Source organism: Urocitellus parryii, chromosome 4, assembly GCF_045843805.1.
Source record: "Urocitellus parryii isolate mUroPar1 chromosome 4, mUroPar1.hap1, whole genome shotgun sequence".
In the NCBI taxonomy this organism is placed as follows: Eukaryota; Metazoa; Chordata; class Mammalia; order Rodentia; family Sciuridae; genus Urocitellus; species Urocitellus parryii.
This window is the reverse complement of record NC_135534.1, coordinates 67,028,754-67,044,158: the sequence shown is the minus strand read 5'-3', so window position 1 is coordinate 67,044,158 and position 15,405 is coordinate 67,028,754. Positions and strand designations below refer to the sequence as shown.

At 56.7% G+C, this 15,405-nt stretch overlaps 1 protein-coding gene across 1 annotated transcript in view; it reads left to right on the top strand.

Moving 5' to 3' along the window:
• LOC113181698 (guanylate cyclase D-like) overlaps positions 1-15,018 on the top strand; it is a 31,881-nt gene extending 16,863 nt beyond the window's left edge. Inside the window, exons 11-18 of the mRNA XM_026387309.2 lie at positions 310-458; positions 1,821-1,984; positions 2,627-2,819; positions 6,965-7,139; positions 8,055-8,153; positions 9,433-9,527; positions 10,793-10,878; positions 14,910-15,018. Of these exons, the coding sequence (XP_026243094.2) occupies positions 310-458; positions 1,821-1,984; positions 2,627-2,819; positions 6,965-7,139; positions 8,055-8,153; positions 9,433-9,527; positions 10,793-10,878; positions 14,910-15,018 (1,070 nt within the window). The remainder of the gene's footprint in view (positions 1-309; positions 459-1,820; positions 1,985-2,626; positions 2,820-6,964; positions 7,140-8,054; positions 8,154-9,432; positions 9,528-10,792; positions 10,879-14,909) is intronic.
• The last annotated feature ends 387 nt before the right edge of the window (positions 15,019-15,405 follow it).

Sequence of the window (15,405 nt, the reverse complement as noted above, 5' to 3'; positions counted from 1 at the left end):
TAAGCTCTTTCACAGAAGGAGAAACAGGCTGAGAGCGGTCACTGTCTTCTCCACCACCTCAGAGTGATGGTGGCAGATCTGGAATTCAGACCTAGCTCTCCCAGCTCCTGAGACCTGTTCCCGGCCACACGCTGGGGGCAGACTCAGGAAAGAGCAAAGCTGTGGCCAGCCATGCCCTGGGGCACAGAAGAGGGACGCGAGGAACATCCTTGGGACTCATCCGCACACCTGGCCAGGCCTAGCCTGCCCTCCTGCCATGAGCCCTCAGGGCACCTCAGACCCACGGCTCATGGGGTGGTTTTTTTGCAGAAATCATCAGAAAGGTGGCATCTCCCCCTCCCCTGTGCCGGCCACTGGTGTCCCCTGACCTCGGGCCACCCGAGTGTATCCAGCTAATGAAGCAGTGCTGGGAGGAGGCTCCAGATGACAGACCAAGCTTGGACCAGATTTACAGCCAGGTCAGTGCTCCCCAGAAGAGGAGGGCACCCATGAGCCATGGTCCACCCATGGGCTGTGCTTGGCTAAGTGCGAGCCCCAGCCCGGGCCAGCGCTGCCTCCCTGAGCTCCACGCTCTGAAGAGAGCTTTCTCAGCATCACGAGTTTCGGGGACATTCATCAGAGCCTTCCTGCAGCCAGCCCCCACGAGGTGTCACTTCATCCCGTGGCAATTCCCTAAGAAGCACGGAAGTGTCTGGGCTCTCCAGGGGAGGAATGAGACACAGAGGGCACAGGCCAGGTGTGTCTGTCTGCGGAGCTGCCCGTGGAGCTCTACCTAGATGGGCCTCCTGGTGACCAAGTGGACAGGCCATTTGTGACTGCAAGATAGCGCTGCTTCCCGAGTCGGGGAGGGGAAGATGAGAGCACCCCGGGTCCCCCAGGCTGCCTTGAGACTGCAGTGGGCGAGGCCAGGCAAGTCCTGTGGGTGGGGGTGGAGTGTGCGGGCCACGGCTCCTCAAGGCCAAGCCATCAAGCCTGGGGCAGCATCTGGGCCTCCCCTTCCCACCCTCCATCCCCAGCCACAGTGGCAAGTTGCCAAGGTGAGGTTCACTGAGTGAGAGAAGCATCCAGAGGGAGGAGGGGACAGATGTCAGGTGCTCCCCCAGGGTAGGCTCTTCCTCAGCTCCAGGTGCACCACCACTGCCAGTATTTGTTTATGTATTTATTTTGGGAATATGAAGAGGAATAGAGGGGTAGAAATAGTTATCTATATTTCATACCTACATATAAAATACATGTAGATTCTATATAGGTATGTACAAATATGTATATATATAAAATCTCTATATATTCAATCCATCCATTCATCCATGTATCCATCCATCTACCCATCTCTCTCTCCATCTTCTTTTTAATATCTATTTTTTAGTTGTGGTTGGGCACAATACCTTTATTTCACTTATTTATTTTTTGTGGTGCTGAGGATCAAACCCAGGGTCCCGCACGTGCTAGGCGAGTGCTCTACCACTGAGCCACAGCCCCAGTCCCTCTCCATCTTTGAGAAGGGCAAAGAGAGCCCACAGTGTCCCAGGAAGGGTCAGTAGGGTCATGTTTGTTGGTGGCAGTGCTGTGCTCTTCCCGGGCTCCTCTGCAAAATCCTCCCGCTGCCTGTCCCCCCATACCAACTATTTCTCACAGCCATCTGTGCCTTGCCCCCATCAGAACCCCCTCCCCCTGTCTACTTACACATCCACCTCCTGTAACAGCCCAACTCTTCCGGGCAGGGATTATGTCCAGTTCCTTCCGGTCACCCCAGACTCCCAAGCTGAGGGTCAGGTATACTGACCTTCATGGGAAAATAAAGATTGTTGTTCCATCTTCAGTTCAAAAGCATCAACCAAGGCAAGAAGACCAGTGTCGCTGACTCCATGCTGTGGATGCTGGAGAAGTACTCCCAGAACCTGGAGGGCCTGGTCCAGGAGCGGACGGAGGAGCTGGAGCTGGAGAGGCGGAAGACAGAAAGGCTGCTCTCGCAGATGCTCCCTCCGTGAGTGGCCCAGGGACTCCAGTGTGCCTCCACGCATGTACTCTGAGATTTTTTTTTGTGGGGGGCACCAGGGATTGAACTCAGGGGCACCCAACCACTGAGCCTCATCCCCAACCCTGTTTTGTATTTTATTTAGAGTCAGGGTCTCACTGAGTTGCTTAGTGCCTCGCCATTGCTGAGGTGACTTTGAACTCTCGATCCTCCTGCCTCAGCCTCCCGAGCTGCTGGGATTACAGGTGTGCACCACCATGCCTGGCTCCACACATGTTCTCTGGAACATAGTGGGTGATCAGAAAAATCAGTGTCTGTGAACTCATTCAATTCATCCATTCCTGTTTGTTTATCCAACATATTTTGGTAGACACTGGTCGTGTGATGGGCACTGTGCTGAGCACACAGGTGTTGAATTTCTGCTCTCCACACCTCTGGGAACAAGGAGGGGACACAATGCTCTCACTTCACTTCAGAAGAAGCCAAGTTCAGAGAAGGACAGGGACTTGCTGCCAGGGCAGCCAGCACACCAGCAGACCTGTCCCAGGTCCCCTGACGTTCAACCCAACATTTCTTCCTAAACATTCCTCTCTAACCTCCAAACTGTTCAAATTGTTCGAAGTGTGACTCGGGTCCCTCCCATCCCTTCAGGTCTGTGGCCGAAGCTCTGAAGATGGGAGCAACTGTGGAACCAGAATACTTTGACCAAGTCACCATCTACTTCAGTGACATTGTGGGTTTTACCACCATCTCAGCCCTGAGTGAGCCCATCGAGGTGGTAGGCCTGCTCAATGACCTCTACACATTGTTTGATGCTGTTTTGGGCAGTCACGATGTCTATAAGGTGAGAATAGCAGGAGGCTAGCATTCTATTCCTCTCTTTACTACTGTGTGTTGTCCATTTCCATTTCCAGTTAGCTACTGCTGTGTAACAAATAACCCCGATGCTGAGTAATGTAAAATGATAAGCATTTGTTGTTGCTCACAAACTTATGGGCCAGCTAGAACCTTCTTCTGGACTCACTCATGCATCTGTGGTCAGCTGTGGGTGAGGTGAGCAGCTCTGCTGATCTTAGCTGGGTTCTCCACATCTCTGTGGCCTTGATAGGGAAGACTTAGTTCTGGTCCACAGAGTCTCACCTTCTGACCAGTGAGACTCAGATTGTTTCCATGGTGTGTCCAGGTCCTGGGAGAAGGGCAGAGGCACATGCCCTCACCTGGGATGAGGCAACTGCCATTTCTAACATATTCTACTGGTCAAAGGAAAAGATTCAAGAAGACGAAATAAACTCCACCTCTGGTGGGAGAAACTGCAGAGTCCCACTGGGTGTGGATATAGAGGGGGTGGACAGGGTGGGCCACTTGCATTTATGTCGCCACTGTGTTCCCTTGTCCATCATCCACCCACCCATCCCTTTAGCATCTCCACAGATGGGTCCCTCTGTGCCTGGCCCTTAGTGGGCAAGGGCACACAGAGGAGTCTGCCCAGTCCCTGCCCTCCAGAAGCCCTCAGGCCTGCAGGTAAATGATAATGTCCACCCAGTGGAAGTGGCCATCGAGGGAGGCTGAGAGCACCCTGTGCCAGATAGGGAGGACTTCCTGGAAGAGGTGCTGTCTTCCCGGCATCACCCTGCCTGGCCGTGGCAGCTCCAGGCTGGACATGGGTACCACCTGTGAAGGCCTGAGGTTTGGGGGTACTTGGGGAGAGTGTGGTGCTGAGTGGGTTGGCACGGCAGGCCACCAAGGGGCCCCGTGGAGGGGCAAGGCTGGGGAGAGAGCGGCAGGGGCCCAGGCAGGGCCGCAACACCCTCTGCCACCCAGTCCCCATGCACCTCTGGATCCGGGGTCTGGGTCTCAGCCCGGCCACAGGTTCCTGTGTAGCTTTACACAAAGAATCTCCACTTCCCCTCTCTGGTTCCTTGTCCAGTGTAATGACCCCAAACCAGCAGGTTCCTAGATGGTGGGAGGACCCTCTCCCAGCACACCTCCTGCCCTGTCCTCTCCAGCCCACCCTGCCGTGGGACCAGTCCCACCTCAGTCCTGCCCCACCCCAGCCCTGCCCCACCCCAGCCCTGCCCCTCCCCAGCCTTGCCCGTCCCCAGCCCTGCCCCTTACACTGACCCAGGAGCTGGGGACCGAGGTGCAGCTTCAGATGTGGTGGAGAAGGAGGGGAGGGAGGGCCCAGAGACAGCCACACTCGGCCACTGGCCTTAGTCCCCATCTGTAACCCCCAAGCTCCCTTCCAGCCACAGCCATCCAAGAAGGCAGAGGGGGACGCAGGGGCTGAGGGCGGAAGCCAGGCTGAAGGGGATGCTGGGAAAGAGGAGCCAGAGGACAGCTGTCACCCTGAGTGTGGGGCAGTTGGTGATGTCATTATCTATAGTGTCAATGACGATAGTCACCCACACTGACTGAGGGCTTCCTGTGTACTGATGCCGCTACTAATGCTCTGTAGGAGCTGACCCATTAACCAGCACGATTTCTGAGGTACATACTGGCACCCCTAACTTACAGATGAAGAAAATGAGGAGATAGAGTTTAAGTGGCTTGTTTGATATTATATTCTGGGGAATGTGAGGCTCAAATCTGAACTCTAGCATTTGGTCCCCAAGGCCCCTTCTCAGGCTCAGCATTTGCCTGATGTGGACACCCTTGAAGTAAAGCCAGAGGTTCATAGTGGCCCAGGTGCTTCTGCAGCCTCTCCACTTCCTGCTCAGGACTCTGCGCCCCTGGAGTTCGGAGGGTCTGTCCTCAGGCTGGCTGTCTCCCTCCTGCCTTCTTGGCCGCCCCAGCCCCACGGGACACAGAAAAAGATTCCTCAGGAAAAGATTCCTCATCCATCTGGCTGAGCCCAGTGGCCTTGATGGGCCCTGAGTCACCCCTGGTCTCCACTCTTCCTGGGCTGCTGATCTTTGCACGTGTCCCCTCCCGGCTCTGACTCACGCTTTCTGATCTGCTCTGAACTTTGGCCAGGAGGCCTGCATCTTTCTGGCAGAGGGAGGTGAATTAAAACCAGGCCCTTGCACCCCTCCAGATGTGGGGCTCGGAGGCGAGTGCGTCACTCCTCACTGCCGCCTTGGCCTCGGGTTCCATCCCCAGCAGGATCTGGTTTCTGCTCTCTAATCTGTCTGGGCTGGGAGGCAGCCAGGCAGCCATTTCCTGGTTCTGCAGGGGTCTGGGATTCCCTGGCTGAGCAGGCACTCCTATGGACCAGGCTCAGAGCAGAGCCCGGTGAGCCCCGCATGGCCACCCAGCCTGGGGTGAGTCCCGGGAAGCCACACTGGGCAGGCCAACCCTGAGCCTGAAGGTCTCCATTTGTAAAGCAGATGGATGAAAGCGCCTGTGGTAACAGATTGCGCTTCAGATTAGGAAATAGAAGACAGTGCTGTCCTTCCTTCATCCACACCACAATGCCACGCATCTACGCACGCGGGAGCCACAGGGCAAGGCCTGGGCAGCTGCGTGGCATCCACAGGGGTCACGGGCCTCGGGATTTTCACCGGGTCTCATTTAATCCTTTTTAAAAAAATAACTGTATTTTATTTATTTTCTTTTTATGTGGTGCTGAGGCTCAAACCCAGAGCCTCACACCTGCTAGGCAAGTGCTCTGCGCTGAGCCACAAATGCAGCCTCTTCTTTAACCCTTTTAATGCCTCTCCGCAGGATGGATTATTATCCCTGCTGTACAAATGAGGACACAGGCTCAGAGGCAGGTGATGGCTCGCTCAGGGTCACCCAGCAAGTCAGTATTAGAGTTAAAATTCACATCTATGGCCAGGTGTGGGGGCGCATGTCTGTAATCCCAGCGGCTCAGGAGGCTGAGGCACGGGAATTGCGAGTTCAAAGCCAGCCTCAGCAATAGTGAGACCCTGTCTCTAAATAAAACACAAAGTGGGGTTGGGGTTGTGGCTCAGTGGTCGAGTGCCCCTGAGTTCAATCCCTGGTAGATAAAAAAAAAACCCTTCACATCTATGTGTATTAGTATTGAAGCCTTTGCACTCACCTGTGCTCTGGCTGCGTCCTCCCATGGATGAGAGGGGACAACCGTGTGCCGGAGCCAGGGCCCTGCCTCCAGCCGAGAGCTCACTCTGCTGGCACCTCTGAGTCACCGCCTTTGTGACGGAGGCGGTCACGTTTGGCCTCTGGTGTGTGGATGGCTGGGCTGTGGGAGAGTGAGCTGGGTAGGTGGGGGAAGCGAGTCCTGCTGGGGCAGTGGTTGCTGGGTGTCCTGACCAGCTCAGGCCTCGGATGGTAGAAGGGGAGGCAGAGAGGGCAGAGAGAACAGCGTGCCACCCTCAGGTCCTGGAGACTGGCCTGGGGACCCAGCAGCCAAGAGTCATACAGTAGAGCCCTGGCCAGGGTAGAGTGTGGAGCTTGGGGAGTTGAGGCAGGTGACATTAGAGTCCCTGCCACTTAGGAGATGCTGAGGGCTTATCTTCTCCAACACCAGGAGGAGGAGGAGGGAGCGCAGCCACCACTCAGCATTGACGGGCCTGGCTCCCCAGGGGCCATCTTCCCGCGTGCTCGCCCTTCCCATGAAGGCTCTGGAGGGTGGAAAGTGTGCCCAGGCCGAGAGCAGAGCCAGGGCTGGACCCGCATGCGTCTGGTTCCAGAGCCCACTTTCTGTCCATCGTGCCTTGGAAGGCCTGAGGGGTTCAGAACGCAGCTGTGGCCTCCAGCTAAGGCCTGGCCTGCCACAGTGGCCTTGTGTAGATGGCACCCCTGGTCTGTCCCCACGTTTATCCCTCACAGCCCGGGTCTGAGACAAAAAAGCCATGGTCACCTGGGATGCAGACAGAGGTCACTCGGAATGTACAGATCTGGTCATTGCTAAAGTGCCAGGCGGGAGGCCCGGCAGAGGTGGCACTGTGGGCAGGGGACCCACAGGGCTGGGCCAGGGCTCCTGAGCAGTGGCTTCATGTGGGTAGGTGTGGGGCAGCCCAGGGAGGGCATGTCCCCGAGCTGGAGCATGAAGACTGTGGTTCCTAGGTGGAGACCATCGGGGACGCCTACATGGTGGCATCGGGGCTGCCCCAGCGCAATGGGGACCGGCACGCAGCCGAGATCGCCAACCTGGCCCTGGACCTCCTGAGCTCTGTGGGGGACTTCCGGATGAGGCACGCGCCCGGTGTGCCTGTACACATCAGGGCCGGCCTGCACTCAGGTATGGGAGGGGACCTGGGTGACACTACATGTGGGTAGGGTCAGTGTCCAGGCCTCCCTGGGGCGTTGGCTTGGGACAGCCCCAATGACTGCTTGCAGAGTTCTGAGATTCTAAAATTCTATGCTAAAATAATTTGGTTTCTTTTTCCCTTTTATCATCTTCAAGTTCTAATATATCAGAATCAAAGAGTCTGTGATGATTTGGGTCTTTTGTTTGGGCTTGTCGGTCTCAGCGCCTGGCCAAGGGTGTCTGATTCCGTATAGAGGAGCTGACAGTCTGAGGCAGGAGGCGGAACAAGAGTCTGGTGTGCACAACCCGGGAGAGACCTCAGAGCAGCTGCTCAGCCTTCCCCACGTCCCCAGTCCTCCCTTCCTCGGTGGCCGCCCTGTAGGATCAAGTCCACACTTACTGCACCCCATGGCCCCCGAGCCCCTGCTCACCTCCACGACCCCACTGCCCACCACTCCCCGCCTGGGTCCTCGTTCCTGCTGCTTGTGTTTCCCACAGAACCCTGGGCTCTGCCTCTGAGCCTTCGCACTTGCTGTTCCCTGCCTGCTATTTCTCGACCCTTGAGACGCAGCTCAGCATCACCTACTCCAGAAAGCCCCTGGGGGGGGGCTGGAGGTCCTTTTCCGGGCTGGCACAGTGATCCCTTGCCCCAGCATTGATGGCAGTCATGCAGCTCGCCCAGGGGCTAGGACTGGCCCTCCCGTGCCCAGCCCAGGGCCTCACCCAGGTGTCCTCTCTTCTCGGGTGGGTACTGTTGGAGACTGCAGATAGCATTGTCCTCGCCCCCAACCGCAGCCCAGGACATCCAGAGGGAATGGCAGTGGGGGTAGGGACAGGTGCAGCTGGCACAGGGACGCTCTCTGGTCCGGGACCTGCTGGAGCTCACCAGGCACATTCGGGTTCCAGGGCCCTGTGTGGCAGGGGTCGTGGGTCTCACCATGCCTCGGTACTGCCTGTTTGGGGACACTGTCAACACCGCATCCCGGATGGAGTCCACGGGGCTGCGTGAGTATGGCCTGCTCCTGTCCTGCGTGGGAGGGGCTCTCCTGCTCTACAGGCTCGGTGCTTAGTCACCAGGTCACCATGTGGTGGCAGTGTGCACTAGTTGTCAAAGCAGTGGGGAGGACATGTCATGGGTCCTTTTAACCTGTGATGATCTCATGAGGGGATTAACAGAGAGAACAGAGACTCCAGATGCGGGAAGCTGGGTCCTAGTCCTGGCCCTGCCACTGGCTTGCTTAGTGTCCTTGAGCAAAGTACTCTTCCTGGGGACCGCAGTCTCCTCATTTTCAGTGAGAAGATCCCTTCCAGTTTTGCTTTTTCTTTCTTTCTTTCTTTCTTTTTTTTTTTTGGTTTAAATTTCTTATTTGTTTTTTTAGATATACACACCGTAGTCTGTATTTTGACATATATCATACATTCCCATTTTTGTGATTGCACATGACGTGGAGTTACAGTTTCCTCTGTGCAAAGGAAAGGTATATCCGGTTCATTCCTCTGTCTTTCCCATTCCCCTCCCCCTCCCTTGCCCCCACTCCACCCTGTCCAATCCAGTGAACCTCCACTCTCCATTCCCCTCAGCCTATTGTGAGTCAGCATCCACATAGCAGAGAGAACATTCAGTTCTTTGGGATTGGCTTATTTCACTTGGCATGATAGAGCTTCCAGTTCCATCCATTTTTCAGCAAATGCCATAATTTCATTCTTCTTTTTTATGGCTGAGTAATATTCCATTTTCAAGACTGAACCTGACACCAGTTTTTTTTTTTTTTCCCTGACTGCCTGCCAGCTCCCATTATGTTGGAATAGCCCTCACACTGCCACAAGGGCATCCCTAACCATGCAGGCCCTTGCTGGCAACAGGAGCTACTCTGATAGCATGGTTAGAACAGCTGAAATGTTGAAATCCTCAGGGCCTCTGCTTCTGGCTGAATAGGTTGTGTAATCCCTAATGTTCAGTGCACATGCTGTGTAACTGAACATGATAGCCCCACGGGGTATTCCTGCTTTCAGAAAAACAACTGCCTACCTTCTCCGACTCAGCCTTCATAGACTTTCCTACAAGTAAAATCATGTTTCTGAGGCTTCTGACTTCATCCTGAGTTCCCCTAATAGTCAATCTATGCAATTTGCTTCACCTTGGGATTTCTCTTGGTAACCAATCATCTGGAGAGACACAGAACCTGTGACTGGTTGGGCTGGAGCTGTTGGGGCTTTTTGATGATTGTACCAAATACGGGGCCTGCTGCTGCCCGCTGTGACCTGACACTGCCCTTCTCCTCAGCGTACAGAATTCATGCCAGCCGGAGCGCCGTGGAAGCGCTGCTCGGCCTCGATGAGGGCTACGAAGTTGCTGTCCGGGGTCAGACTGAGCTGAAGGTGAGAGGCGTCCTTAGTCCCCAAGGACGCGGCTTCTGGGGGCCGCGGGACCTGACCTGACCTGGCCGCTGGGAGCTGGGCTGTCTGATGACCGCACATGCGCTCTTTGCTCCCCAAATTCCAGTGACGCCTCTCTCCCCTGGAAACCGTTTGGCCAGAGCAGAGCAGTCCCTGTGGGGACAACCTGCAGGGGTAGCGCACTGCTGTGTGATGCACACGACCCATCTGTCACTCACAGCAATAGTGACAGGAGTAACTCGGCCCCGTTTTATAGTTGAAGTAATTCAACTAGAGAGGACAAGTGACTTGTCAGAGTGACACGGCTCAAAACCCAGATCCGATGTCCCCAAAGCCTGTGCTTCTCCAGAGCACGGTCAGGCTCCTGGTCACCCCTGGAACCCGGGCTCGGACATTGCCACTCACTGAACCTGCCATGTGCAGAGACGCCTCTGCTTCACCTCCTTCCCTCAGGGACTGTGGGGCTCTCTTCATTACACTACAGAAAGTCAGAGCACGAGAATGCAGCTCAGAGAGGGGCAGTGACTTGTGCATGGTCACGCAGCCTGGAATCCCTGTATGGCTCCCTATGGCTGGGGATATGGCAGAATAGCCTGGATAAGTCAGAGCAGGCATTTCTTGCTTGAGGGAGTGGGCACTGGGTGTCCTGAGAAACAGGACTGTGATGGTAGGAAAGGATGCAGAGAGAGGCGGGGAGGATAGCATGCTGACCTTGGGTTCTTGAAGCTGGCGTGGGACTCCGTAGTGCCATACCCACCCCGTGACACCTCGGCCAGGGTGGGTTTAGAACCTCCAGACCAGCCAACCCTGACCTGAGCACCCCTCAGACTCCCTCCCTCCTCACCTCCAGGGCTGCCACTCCTCTCCCAGGAAGGCCATCGGAGGCTTGGGTGGTGGGGACTGGAGAGAATCACAGATCACAGGAGCCTCGGTCCCAGCATCCCAGACCTGCTGGCCACCAAGTTCAAGTCCCTTCTTTCTTGTTTCACCGATACATATGAACTTTTAAAAAAAATCTTCACAAAAGCTGTGTGAGGTACAGAGGAGACTAGGCCTAGAGAGGCCAAGTCAGTTGGCCAACATCACACAGCCAGCGAGCGGCAGAGCAAGTGGATCCGGACCCAGGAGGGGTCTCCAGGCTCTAGCTGCTCCCGACAGGCTGGAGGAATCGCCCAGCTGTGCCCTCACTCATTCGAGAAGGTTTGGGGGTGCAGGAGGCCTTTCAGAACCCTTCCTCTCTCTTGCAGGGGAAGGGCGTACAGGAGACCTACTGGCTGGTGGGGAAGGCAGGATTCCCCAGACCCCTCCCCACACCGCTGCCCATCCAACCCGGGTGAGTAAGAGGGTTTCCCAAAGGGCCTGGCTCTTCTAAGGTTGATGTTTGTTGTTTTTCTGATTATAAAAGTAAGACGTGCCTCGGGCAGAAAACTTGGAAAATATAGAATTCTTCAACTACGTTCAAGCACGTCTGTCCGCATCAGCACTAGCGTGGCGCCCAGTGGGGGGTCCTGGCGGGTGGGGTCCGGCCACCCGGGGAGCTCCTCATCCCGCCCTGAGCTCCCAACTCTGCCCTGAGCAGCCCCTGTATGGTGCAGAGCACTTCAGACGTGTGGTGGTGACACGCCAGGACCGCAGCTCGGGGCAGTTGGCTTGGCCCTTCCCTTATTGCTGAGCGTGCGGCTCCTTTCTGGGTGACAATCTGGTAAATATTACACCTTTGCCACTGTTCACAGTTTCCACACATGGAGTTTGGGGATCCAAAGGGCACCTGCCTTTTAGGGGCCACGTGAAGCAGATTCTCTGAGAGCGTGAGCCTGCTGTGGCTTGGCTCTTCCCTCTGTCCCATCTTTTAGGACCCCTGTCCCTCCCAGGGGCCACCTGGGAGCAGGGCTGTTTTGCTCTGAGATGCTGATTCCTCTCACTTCCTCCCAGTCAGGGGCAGTCCACAGAGGGCAGAGGGCAAGGGACACAGCTGTCACCCGTGACTGGGAAGGCCCTGGGGCCGCTCAGCATGACAGCAGAACTTGGGCCAGAACCAGGCTTGTCCTCTTCCTGCCCAGAATTTCCCCTTCATTCCAAATCTCCCAGCTCTTGAAGGACGGACCCCTGACCAAGGCCACCCCTGACCATCCCTCAACGAAACGAAATGTGTGGGGCACAGGCGGGCTCCCTGGGACGGACTCGGGCTGACGCAGGCCAGGCCATGCTTCCAAGCAGACAGGACTGGTGTGGACAGGGGCCACTGTAGGCAGCTGGTCAAGCAGCCATTTCTCTCCATTCCTGTTGTCAGGGAGCCAAGGCCTCAGGACCCAGGGAGCCTGGGGCATAGCCCTGCCTGAGGGCAGTCACCTGAGTGCTCGGCCACCTGTCACCACACATAGCAGGGTCCTGAGGGGCTCCCAGGGGGGAAGGGAGCACTGACGGGTGGCACCGGCAAAGGGAGACGCCTTGGGGTACGGAACACAGGGCACCTTTTCACTTGGGCACACCAGCCTCCTGGGTGCAGAAGCAGCCCCCGCTCATGGAGAGGCCGTGCAGCCCAGGGCCCTTCCTTGGTGTACAGTCTGGGTGTGGATGGCTGCTGGCACCAGCTGGGTGTGAGGAAGACTCAGGTTTAGGGCCAGAGAGGGCCCCAGCCTGGGTTCTGTGTGGCCTCTGGCAGGTCCCTCTCCCCCAGCCTGGCTCCCAGGGCCCCGAGGAGATTCCGCTAGGCTGGCTGCATTGCCACAGCAGCCCCAGCCCACCCTCCCCCTGTGGCAGGGGCCAGGGCCCTCCCTGCTCTTCCTGTACCCTGAGGCCTCCCCCCCTGTGCCCCAGGAGCCGGCCCTCTGGCCCACTTCCCTGTAGGCCCACCCACCGCTCCTGCCTCTGCTGGGTCTGCTGACGGCCTACTTCCTCCCACCCTTTCCCTGGTGCCCCCGCAGTCTGACTTCCACCTGTCCCGCCCACAAGGTTCTCAAGAAGGTCACCCGTGACCTCCATCCATGTCACTTAGAACCGTGGGCAGTTGCAGTTCGTCACTGACAGTCCCACCACGTCTCCGCAGCCTCCCTCTTCCTAGAAGCACGCGGCCCAGCCTCCACTCCCTTCTCCCCCCCCCCAATGGTCTCTCTCTGCTCCCTGCCAGCTCCTTCCCTCTCCTCTCCCAGCCTGAGTGCTGGGCTCCGTGGAACCCTGGGGGCTTCCGTTCCTGTGCAGGCCCTGGGGGTGCCCGGCACCAGTGCTCTCCTCAGCCTGCCTTGGCTCCCCAGGCCGGTGATCTCCCCACCCCAGGCCTTCCTTCTGCGGCTCTCAGGGAACCTCAGACCCCAAAGGTCCAACCGCCCTGGAAACCCAGCCTCCTGCAGAATCCCCTTCTCACCCAGGGCATCACCCTCCTCAGTGGAAAAGTGGCCTACTGTCCCAGGCTCCCCCAGGTCCCAACGCGCACCTCCATCTAATCTGTCAGAAGCAAGTCTGCAGCCTCTGGGACCTCCAGGCAGGAGGGCTCCCGCCTAGGCCAGGGACTCAGCTCCCGTGGACCCCCACCCACATGTAGGCACATGCAGCCCGCCGCCTGGCCTCCATCTTGCCCCCACCTCTGGCTGGCTTCCCCATCCACCCTGGCCCCCTGCAGGGCTCCCAGTCAGCTTCCTCTTGTCCACTGGGTCCCTCCACCCATCTCCACCAAAGTTAAAAGCACAGACATGATGAACATGGAAGTTCCCTCCAGGGCCATCCTCTTGTTTGGGGGCTCAAGCCCAACTCCCACAAAGCCTCCCAGACTTCACCAGCCCGGCTAGCACCTGCCCCATGGCCACCTCTGTCCACTGGCCACCTGCTGTCACCTTCCAGCCCATTACCCAGTGTGGTGGTCTCCATAGTACTCGTAACTACCTGGTATTTCTTGATGACGTGTTTATGGGGCTTTTACCTGCCCTGCAAGTCTCATGAGACCCTGGATGGCCAAGGCGCCTGTACCTCCGCCCATTAGTGCCCACCGCTGAGGGAGTGTGGGCTTCTGACCAGCTACCCTCTGGCCCTGTTCCAGCCTAGCTCTGTCCCTGCCAGCACTATGGGAAGCCTAGCTCCCAGCCTTCCTCCTGCCACCCTGGGAACCTGCAGGTCTGGTAGCCATTTGTCATCTCCTACACCCGAGCTCTCCCAGTTGATGATTTTTCCACTCCTAGACAGAAACTTTAGAAAGTGCCAGAAACATTTTCATCGTCTTGGCTCAGGAAAGGAGGGGGGGGGGAGGAGAGATTAGTTGCAGTGAGCATCTCCCCAGCTTAGGAACCTTTCAGGAGAATCTGCACTCTGGTCCTGCACAAAGCTCACAGGGTCCTTGTGCACGCACATGCACATGAGCACGCGCGTGCGCACACACACACAGAATCCATCGTAGGCACTAGGTGTGCACATGCATGGAAACAGAACCACAAGCCCTTCTGCTTGTCTGGGGATGAGATAACAGACAGACACACACAGATCTCTGCTGGAGGGCCCTGGGTGCCAGCTGGACGGGAACTCTTCTTGGAAGTGGATTTACAAGGTTGTTACCACATTTTAGTTGAATTCAATGTTACATCTGACTTTTTTTTAAAGCCAAATTTCCCAGATGCTTTTATCTTCACCTTACATATTTCCTCTATCTGCAGAAGTTATTTAGCCTCTCTCTGGGGGTGTTGGAAAGCCTGGCAGAGATCAGGGCAAAGGCATAAAAACTTCTCAACCATGTCTGGAGGTAGCCCAAGCAGCAGAGCCCAGAGGAGTGCCTCTGTCACACGACAGGAGGACACTCCACAAAGCGGCTCCTTCTCTCCATGCATGAGGCCTTGGGTTCTATCTCCAGCACTAGGGAAAAAAAAAAGTGTCCCTTGTCATGCTGCTGTGATGTCTAGCTGTCACACAGAGCCTCGCTTCCTTCACTGCGTCAAGACAGTAACCTGGGTCTGCCTGCCCCAGGTACCCAAGGACAGCAAATGAGAAAGCAAAAGTAGGTTCTGGTGGGAGACCAGGAACTCCTGAGAATTTCATATCACCTGAGAGTCACAGAGCCCCTGCCCCAGGGCCTCAGGCCTCCCAGGTCAGGTCCAGAGAAGGGGACAGAGCTGGGGCTAGCTCCTCATCTCCTGGAGGCCACTGGGCTGGAAGACACACATGCAGACGAGGGAGCCTCTGTGTGGCCTTGGAGAAGTCACATCGCCCGTCTGAACACTAGGTCCCTACAGTTCAAGGGTGGGGGTCGGGGCATGCCCACGGCAGGGCTGCTGTGGGGTCAGGAGATGGTGACCCGAAAGGAGTGGCCCCTCAGCTCTCAGCGGGGCTCCATTGACTGTTGTTCCTGGTGATCGTTTATGATTCTTGTTTCTCCTTTTTCCTCAGAGACCCCTGGCGGGACCTCATCAACCAAGAAATCAAGGCAGCCTTTGCCAGAGCCCGCCAGGGTGCAGCGGGGCCCTCGAGCTCAGAGGAGGCCCCAGCCCAGCCCTGAGCGGAGGAACAGGCCAGGCCAGGCCCCACCAGCCAAGCTTCTGGTGCTTACCCCCACCCCACCCCCACCGCCCCACTTCCTGAGAGGACTGGCTTGCTGGGCTCTCTGGTGGCCAACCAGGTGCTCATTACCAAGTGCCCAGGAGCCATATTAAGTGATGCGTTCCTGTATGAATCCTAGGGGCAAATTTGCCTCTTGACATGAAAACAATAAAAATAGAACTATTCCCTTCTGGTCACACAGTGTTTGGTGCTGGACAAATCATTTTGACACAGGGCTTGTTATCACAGGAGCTCATTATTCCTACACGGAGGAACACTGTCCTCACTGACCCGTGGAAGGACCGGAGGCCCAGAGGGAGGAGGTCACTCACTCCAGGTGGCAAAG